Raw genomic sequence first — 9,260 nt, forward strand, 5'->3', positions numbered from 1 at the left:
CGCGGCCGCCCCACGGCCGTGCTGCAGCTTCTCGCTCACGGCGCGCTCCAGCTTCTCCCGGGCAGAGAAGCCGCTCCACATGCAGTCCTGGAGGATGACCGGGTTGGGGGTGAGGCCGCCTAGTCCCCCTAAGCCGAACGCGTCCTCCTCGGCCGGATTCCCCCACAGGTCGGCCTCGGGCAACAGCATCTCCGTCGCCCAGTTCGGGGGCTCCGGGCTGTGCTCCGGGAAGGCACGGCTGGGCGACAGTGGGGGCGTGGGCAGCAGCTCAAACTTCTTCCAGATGTCCTCCCCCGGGGGTGTGGAGTCGGGGCCGCCGAAATAGAAGTCGTCTTCGTCCGGGTAGAAGCAGGGCTGCAGCGAGTCGAACTCGAGGTCCGGGTTTTTGCAGATCATCCCTGGCATGGTGGCCGCCGTGCAGCTCGGCCGTCGGCTCGCCTCGGGACTGCGCTCTTCTCAATCGGCGGGTAGCTTCCTTCCCGCGGGGGGCCCCCCCGCTCCAACCTCCGACGCTGCAACCAACAGATACAACGGTAGAGAGTTGGCAAGCGGAGCCGAGTGGGGTGCGGGCGGGGAGCGCCCCCCTCGAACCTCAAGCTGGGCTGCAGAGCTCGCCCGGGGCTTCAAGCCGCCCTGCAAGCCCCGCGCTCGGCCCGGCGCTGCGGAAGGTGGAGGAAGTTCTGTCTCTCGCCCGCTCCCTCCCTCCTTTTGTGTACAAGCTGTCTACGACAGGGGTGGGAGGGGGCATGCAGATGTAGGGGGGTGGCGTGGCTCGGCAACTTTGGAAACTGCCGTTTCATTCACACAAGGCACTGGCGGGGGGGAGGGGGCTGGTAGAGGCTGCAGAACGCCCATTCGCACCCAAAACCCCCCGTGGCACCCGTGCACACTAAACTCTCCCAAGGGCGCCTGCCGCCCGTGCAATCCAGGTACCTGGCGGAGCATTCCGAGTGCCCCTTCCCTTCCCCTTGGAGGAATGAAAGACATTTAAAAAAAATTTTTTTTTATTTTAATGCAACCTCGGGAGTTCCTAAGATAGTCGAGGATTCAGGAAACTTTGCAAATGGAAACGCTATTCTTTCCCTAGATAGGTCAACAGGCGCCCAAATGTACGAACCTACCCCCACCCACCCCCACCCCCAATTTTTTTTTGAAGAGACGCCCCTCGGCATTCAACCGCTACCGGGATATTCTTGCCAGTAGCTCCTTTGCAAGCTCCCTAAACCCCCATCCAAGCCTCGAACAATATCCTCCGGTTAAGGGGTGGTGGTCTGAACCCCATTCCTGAGAATCCTGTAGGGGCGCAGCGCGCAGGGGAGGGAAGAATCGGGAGAGCCGCGTCTCCAAGCTGGAACAGCCGTGACCCAGATTAAGACCGCGGCGGCCTCGCCCTGCCGAACCCCTTCTCCTGCCTCCGGGGCGCCCTGGGGGCACCCCAGCGCCGGGGCGGGGACGCACCGGCTCCTGTCAGCGAGTCCTGAGAAGAACGAATTTCTCCCTCCGAAGAAGCCCTTTACCCTCCAGGCAAGGGCAGTCCAAGGATGAGGGGTGGGTCTCTCCAGCCGCCGACCTTGGCTTCCCAGGGGAAAACCCCGCAATCATTTTGTTTCGGAAGCGTCAACAGTCCCCCGGGCACAGCCGGGCGCCCAGCGCGCTGGCCGGAATCCCGTCCCGGCTTTGCCTTCCTGCGCGCTCGCCGCTCCCGGGGCGCGGGGCGGTGGCAACCCCCTCTCCTTACCTCCCACCGGCTGCCGGGGGTCCAGCGGCGGCCCTGCGCGGGGGTCTCCGGGTGGACTGGGGGGGGGGGTGGTCCTCGGACGGTTCTCGGTGCGCGCTTGCGCCTGGCTAGCGCTAGCTCGGCTCCAGCCCAGTTCCCAGGAGCCCCCCGCATCCACCCAGCGCGTCCAGACAGATGACTGTCACTGGCTACGCTTTGAAGCTCGGGGGATATTATTAACTGAAAAATCTGACACACCCGGGGGGCGGAGAGAGAAGGGGGCTGCGGCGCAGACGAGGGGGAGGGAGAACGGCGGAGGAAAGCGGCTTTACCCCGCCCCCTTGATTTCCATAAAAATCAGGGGAGGCGCCAAGGCTTTCGCGCCAAAAGCCACTTGCTTTTCTTCTTTTGCAGAGAGCAGGCTGCAAAGCAGGGCTGCCTGGGGTGCGCGCCTCCCGCCCTTTTGGACCCCCGGGCTTGCACCCGCTGCACTCTGCTAAGCAGCTGCGCGCCGAGCGGTGCAGGGCAGCACCCACCCAGCGGGCCTGGCAAGTGCTTGGCACAGAGGGGGGGGGGGGAATTTCCGGAGGGCCCCGGGAGTGGTGGGAGGGCGTCGCGGCTCCGCACCCAGCCCCCGCCTTGCCTGCGTTTGTCTGCAGCTGAGCGCGGGTCCCGGAGGAGCCCGGCGGGACGGAGGCATTGCTCCGGGGTAATCTCGGAGGAAGGCTAGACCCAGGGAGCAAAAGGGGAGGGAGAGGACGCGCCCATTGAAGAATAGATGTTTCTAGTTGTAAATTAAAAGGAGAGGGGCGCCCCCCTTGTTTGAAAATAAATAACTGTGGGCGACGAGGGTGGCGCCGCGGAGGTTTCCTCGGCCGAAGGCGACACCTCGCGGAGACCGGGCAGAACGCGGAGCTGCTGGGCTTCGACGCCCAGCTGCCCGGGGCCAGCCCCGCGCTCCACTCGGCTAGAAGAAGCCGGCGCCTCCCCAGCTCAGGAAGCCAAGGACCTCTTGGGCCGTCTGCACGGCTGCCAAATTTGCCTTTCGAAATCTGGGCAGGGGATTCCTCCGAATTATGGGGTCGAGGGGCGGGCAGATAAAGGTTCACTTATGGTCGCCACCACCCACCCCCATAAAGACCGATACACGGAACAAAAACGCGATAACCCCAAATGGTTGGAGGCAAAAAGCAAAACTGCTGCCACTACTTGAATCTCTGTGCCACGGTTTCCTTAATTTTCCAAAGGCGTTCATGATGGTGCCTACTTGCGTTTAGAACAGTGCCCAGGACACCGTCAACTTCCTCTAAAGTGTCAGCTCTTACTATTGCTGTCATGACCTGATCTTGATGGATTCTTCCTGGGAAGTGAACCGCTGCCCTCTCCCATCCCACCACCACCAACCTCACTTCGTGAGCTGGTGGGGCCCGCCCCGAGACCACCGCCCTAACTGCTTTAGTTGCCCCGGTGACTTCCACATTCACAGTGAAGTGGTGTTTGGCCGTGAAAAGCCTTCCTTCCGATTATTAGGGGGAGGGAATGCTGGCCCCTGGATTGGGGTGGAAAAGACTTCCTCACCAACCCCCTTTTCTCTCCAAATTGGAAATGCCGCTCGGGCCCCCAATCACCTCTGCATTCAAACAAGTCAAAGATGAGGATGCAAGGGGTCAGGGGGCAGCTCATAAAATGCTCAAATATTAGCATTTGTGAAGGCCTTGTCAGCCCTGGCCTTGGGTGCCTACCAGATACTGGGGAGCAAGGCAGGTTCCCAGAAATCAAGAAAGTGGCCCTTGAAAGGAAGAGCTGCCCTTACAAGCACCTTTATTATTACTATTATTTCCCTCACATATGCAAAACACTTCACCCTTGCAAAAGCCTTTAACACTCCCTCTTCTGCTTTTCCCTAACCCCCAAACTATCCCAGGCCTTCCCGCTGTATCCTCTCCAAGCACACTGGATTTCCTTCAAAGCATTTACCTCCATTTGTAATTATAAATGCCTGGGAATCCTTGCTTAATGCCTGTGTTCCCGTGAGACTGTCTTTGTCTTCCTCCCCAGGCTCTGGAGTTCCCTTTAGGAGAGAGTTCCTGTGTCTTTTGCCCAGGATGGAATCATCCAGGCAGCACTTAGTAAGTACACCAGCACAGTGGTTGAAGGCCGAGGTCTCAGAATGAATCCTTCCAAGGTGGCCATCTCTACCATGATAGTTCTGTTGATTACCAATAGAGGCAGAGGCAGTTGTCACTTCTGAACTGACTTCAAGCCCAAGAGGCCACTCCGAACTGCTGGCCCTGCCAGGTTGCCACAATGACACAGTGATTGTTAAAATGGGCCAAGATGGACCTGGTGGCTGCATTTGAAAAATCCTATCCTGTGTCTGGCACCTTACCATTTGTGCTTGGTCAAGGACCAAAATGTAGCAGACAATGAAGACCGACCAAAAAGAGCAGAAAAATACAACCAGTGCCCAGCTCCACACATGGCTCTGAGCAAATACTGTAACCTCTGTGGGCCTCTCCATCTTCTCCTCCTCCTAATTCAAGCCAATAATAAGCGATAAGTCTGAATCCAAAGGTTCACTGAATGATAAAATTCAGCAAATATTTATTGGTACCTCCGTTTGCAGAGGGCATGATAAAAGGCCTTTGTGTGTAGAGATACCTCCGATTGCCACTTCCTAATCTGTTTGTGGAGGAGCTTGCAAATTCCTCTTTTAAAAATGTTGAAAGGTTTCCGACTATGTAGATGCATACTAAATGAATCTTTAGATAACTTGAAGGTGAAGATTTTCAGTAAACATCTCATCTGGTAGGTTCAGAACAAAGGTTGAATGAAGGCGCTCCCCCCCTGTATTTACAGGGAGACCAAGAGGAGTAGACAGCCTCATCCTTCTCCTGGGAGCAATTGGGTTGGAACCGATGGTCTTGTGGTTAGCAGGTCAACGCTTATGCCACCGTGCCATTATTGAACCATCAATTGATAGGAGAAAATTATACGCAGGATTTGCCTGATAAATAGGATTTTTGAGGGGCAAGACTATTTTAGTCTACAAATCCCTTCTTTACGACAAAATAAAAAGCTAAAACTAAAAGAAAAATGAAAAGCTAAACAAAGACAAAATAAAAAACTAAAAGATACCAAACACCGAGATCTTAAAGGGTCCAATCCATGACTAGGTAGGAAATCAAAATCACCCCTAGATATTTGTTTGATCATAAAGTCAAGAACTGCAGGGTCCACCCCAGGGCTAACTGGTCCCCAGCAATGCCATACAGCCTCTCCTAGGCATAAGCTTTGGCTGATTGAATCATTTTTAAAATGTTTGTGCTCAACTAAGGGTTTGCGGTGGCACTATGGGTTAAGCGTCAGGCTGCTTCAAACCCACTAGCCCAATCCAAGGGGAAGGACCACGTTGGCTGCTCCTGAAAAGATGTACAGTTGCAGAAACCCTCAGGAGCAGTTCTTTGAGTCTCAACTCTCTGACAGGGATAAGTGATCCACTGATTGGAATAAAATAAAGCTAGATCCCTGCCTCACTCAACTAAAAGACCCAAAAAGGCAAGATTAAAGGTTTTCATGTTCTAAATAAATAAGACTAGAAAAATGTAGAGAGTGATATATGAGTCCTTTCTAAGTAAAACAAGCAGCTTACAAACCAAGAAGGAAAAACAACATCTTTGACTTCAGTAAAAAGTTAAAACACACCCTAAATAACAGAGTGGTTGAAACGATTTGTCCCAAATATGAGAGACAAAAGAGGATCTAGGGTATACAAAGAGCTTCTAAAGTTGATTAGAAAAAGAAAAACCTATCGAAATCTGGATCCAGGATGTGAGTAGAGGATTCCTCTAAAAGGAAATGCAAATGATCAATAAGCATATGAAAAGATGCTCAACTTCTCTAGAAGTCAGAGAAATGCAAAATCATCTTAAAGAGATTAGCATTTATTGGTCGAGCTGATTAGCCCAAGATGTTGGCCAAAGGGGGGTGGGGGGTGGGGCTTCTATTTAGTTGGTGTTCCAGCCCCAAGTGTAAAATCCATCCTGCAAGAAACAGTGGCAGAAACATACAAACTTTTACCTGAGCCTATGTGATTTTCAGCCTAGTTCTCAACAGCGAAAATACAGTAAAGAATATTATAAATGAATAAGAGAATGCTTGGGTCTACTATCGCATAACAGTCATTCAGTGAAATAATTTGCAATGACCGAAAATTACTCGCTAAATCTATCAGTGCCTACTTGGAAAAGTTCATGAGTATGAAAGGAAATAAGCACAAGAGAGGTCAGTATGTCTGGCATTTTGGACACATGTGCACTTCGATATGTCTACATAAACCTGGTAACAATTTGGGAAGAATGTGCAACAAGTTTAGTTTCCTTTGGAGAATAGAATCAGACTGGTAGAGGGAGATTTTTTTTTCTCTTTATCCACAAAATGTTAAAGCAGTAGAGTTATGAAAAAATTTAATATTTTGTGGGTTGTTTTTTTTTTTAAGGGTGGTTGTTTTGTTTTTGTTTTTTGTTGCTTCCCTGTAAAGCTGACCCTGTTGAGGGAGTAAAAGATACTTGTCTGTGTCTAAGGTCATTTCCAAAGTTCTCTCTTGTTTTCCAGGTGTGTGTATTCATTCTTTCAGAACCACCTGGTGCTGGACTGAGTCTGCTACATCGGCCGAGAATGGCTTGTAAGAGACCAAGCTGGGACAGAAGGGGAACTGGTTTCATTAGGATTAGAACTAAGTCAACCGAAGCCATTTAAAGTGTCCGATGTTGGATGTGTCCAAGGCTAAAACATACGGCCTCGAAAGCCTAAGACTTGGGAACTGGACATTGGCAAAGTTGGGGGAAGGGTTGGGGAGTTTAACGGATAAGGACACAATCCCATGTTCGTTGTCTTCATTTAATATCAGTGATTTCATGACTGATCGAGTAAATGGCAAGGTCTCACAGGCTCCGTACTGTGCTCAAACATAGATATTTCAATCCTTGGAGGCAGCTTGAGCACCTTCTCCTGTGAAGTTGTATCGCTCTCTTGAGTACACTGCAGACAGTTGGGGAGAAAATAGGATGGAAAATAAGCTGGGATGAGAAATAAGAAATGTATTGACTTTATCAAATAAACAAATTAGAGAAATATTTTTTACTCCTGTTCAATCTTGTCCTGATGCCAAAGGACTTGATGCAGTAGGGAAGAGGGCCGGGCTCCACAGGGGTAGGAGGAGGGCGACAGGCCTCCCCTTTATAGACCTTAACCTTGAATTAGTCACACAGAAGGGTTTGGACAAGACTGTAACAACAAGGAATTTGGACTCCAGGTCTTGCTCCAGGTACAACCAACCCGTTTGGCACTGATGCTGAAGGAGCTGGGCTCCCTACCTTTGGTCTTTTACTGGAATTTGCTTGCTGTGAGTTAATCCCCACTGTTCCCAGATGTTTCAGGTGGTTACCTAATAGCTAGATCTCGGAGAACAGCCCCTGGTTTGGGGGAATTTTATCAGCAAGAGTGACACTTCGCCGGACTAACTGCCCACGCCCATAGTAACAGCTGAGTGGAGTTGTTAGAATTGCCTGGACACCCTTTCCGTTTTCTGGTGCCTACAGTGATCAATGACAGTCCCTACTCAATCTGCCCACTTGCAGAAGTTGCTTCTTTCCTAGAGAGTCTTCTATTTTTGCATCTTAAAACCCATTCCTAAAGTTCAGCTGTAGACTCTCCTTCCTGAAGGAATCCTGACTTCCCTTCCCCAAGCCCCACTCCTTGCCCGCCATTAATCTTTTACAGCCTGTGGACAGCTTGGAAACATCTACCCTGTGCTCTCTTATCGGATTCCCGTGTCTGCGTGACTTTCCTAACCAGATTAGCCGTTCCTGAACTGCGGGAACCTCCCCATCTCCCAACGAACGTATCTAGTGTCAGGAAAGGCTGAAAGGACCAACTTTGGAAGCCTGATATACCAGTGATCCCTGACACTTCAGACAATCCAGACAGCCACTCTGAGCCTCAGTGTGGCTTTATCTACAAAGAAATGTCATGGGAGGATTCGGTGAGATCGCATCTACAGAGTCTGCCGGTGGTGTAGTGGGTCATGCGCTGGGCTAACAGCGGCCAAGTGAGCAGTTTCAACCCACCAACTGCTCTACGTGAGAGAGATGAGGCTTTCTGCTCCTGTGAACGTTTACAGCCCCAGAAACACACAGGGGCAGTTCCACCCTGCCCGATGGAGTCGCTATGAGTTGGAGCTGATTTCCGTGGCCATGAGTTCGGTTTGGCTTGGGGCCCGTAATGGTTGTTTCTGTGGTTCGGTGGAAGTTAGTCCCCTCTTTCTGTTTTAGCCCCAACCCTCTAGCAGGGGCTTAGCAAACCGTCCAAGCTGGGCTCCCATGGAGCCTGCTGTTTAAATGATGCGTGAGTGCCCTCACGTTGGTTCCAACTCACAGCGAGCCTATGGACAGCAGAGCAAAACGTTGCCTGGGTCCCCTGTCACCCTCAACCATTGCTGTGTTTGAGCCCATTGGTCCAGCCCCCGGTGAACCTCTCCCTGGAGATCATCCTCTGTGGCTGTAGAGGAGTCCTTCCACTATTTGTTGGAGGATCTTAGACGAGTCCATTAGCTTCCCTTGGCCACAGGGTCCCGGTTCATGAAAGGGGGATGTGTGTGGAGGATTATCTGTACGGAGGAGATGGCAGCGTTAGAGCACCAGGTTGAGGTTCAGAAATGGAGTTTAGCATCCTGATTGTCTAATTTCCTTACAATCACCGACACGTCAGCTTCCATCAGCCTCGGTTGTCTGATCTACAAATGCTGCCGACAAGAAAGTGGACTCCGAGGATGGGAGGGTAGAATGGTGCTCCCGAAGGATTTCCCTGGCTGATTTTTCTAAAGGAGATCGCCAGGCCTTACTTCTGAGGTGCCACGGGGTGAATCCAACCCTCTGGCTTTTTGTGCTAGCAGTAGAGCATGCTGACCTCTTGCACGGTGTCCAGAACAATCACAAGGACAGATGGGAGACCCAGAATCAAAATGAGACTGTGTGTTAGGCTATATTCGGAGCTCTAAGAAAGTGTGGAAGCCAGGGGCGTTTACCATTTGAAAAATGGTCCTAAGAACACCTCTATACAAACACGGTGGCCTTCTGCAGGAAAGTTCCTAAAACAGGGATGTTTGGAATGGACACTTTGGAATCAGTTTGCAACACACACACACTGAGTGGTCTGGTTTCCTGGTAAGTAGCATCAAATCCAAAAACCTGTCAGAGGGACAGATGGCATTCTTAGCACAAATGAGGAAACCAATTAGAAGTTAAAATACATACAAATGTGAACTTATAAATGCTAACAAATGGTCTCAGTTGGGAGGGACCATGCTGTTTTCCCTGACACTTGCTAAGGAAGGATTTCGTCTGGTCAGATAATGATCACAGGTCACTGACCCCTAGAGACTACAGAAATGTTATAGCCTCTCTTATTCCTACCACCTGGATTTCATGTCCATTCCTAACCCTAACCAGAGCTTGGGGGCAGGTGATGACGGGGGTGGGGCGAA

General features: G+C 51.4%; 1 protein-coding gene and 1 long non-coding RNA gene across 2 annotated transcripts in view; one reads left to right on the forward strand and one right to left on the reverse strand.

Annotated features, from left to right (window-relative positions):
* Positions 1 to 1,907, reverse strand: part of MYCN (MYCN proto-oncogene, bHLH transcription factor) — a 5,948-nt gene extending 4,041 nt beyond the window's left edge. The window contains 2 exon segments of the mRNA XM_013004146.3: positions 1,739 to 1,804; positions 1,807 to 1,907. Of these exon segments, the coding sequence (XP_012859600.1) occupies positions 1,739 to 1,804; positions 1,807 to 1,891 (151 nt within the window). The 5' untranslated portion in view covers positions 1,892 to 1,907.
* A 1,864-nt stretch (positions 1,908 to 3,771) lies between these two features.
* Positions 3,772 to 6,852, forward strand: LOC123521327. Its single transcript, XR_006679784.1, has 2 exons — positions 3,772 to 3,846; positions 6,332 to 6,852. It is a non-coding gene; the product is annotated as an uncharacterized LOC123521327 (long non-coding RNA).
* The last annotated feature ends 2,408 nt before the right edge of the window (positions 6,853 to 9,260 follow it).

This window comes from Echinops telfairi, unplaced genomic scaffold, assembly GCF_000313985.2.
Source record: "Echinops telfairi isolate 266 unplaced genomic scaffold, ASM31398v2 ScPeMD7_9;HRSCAF=40, whole genome shotgun sequence".
Classification (NCBI taxonomy): domain Eukaryota; kingdom Metazoa; phylum Chordata; class Mammalia; order Afrosoricida; family Tenrecidae; genus Echinops; species Echinops telfairi.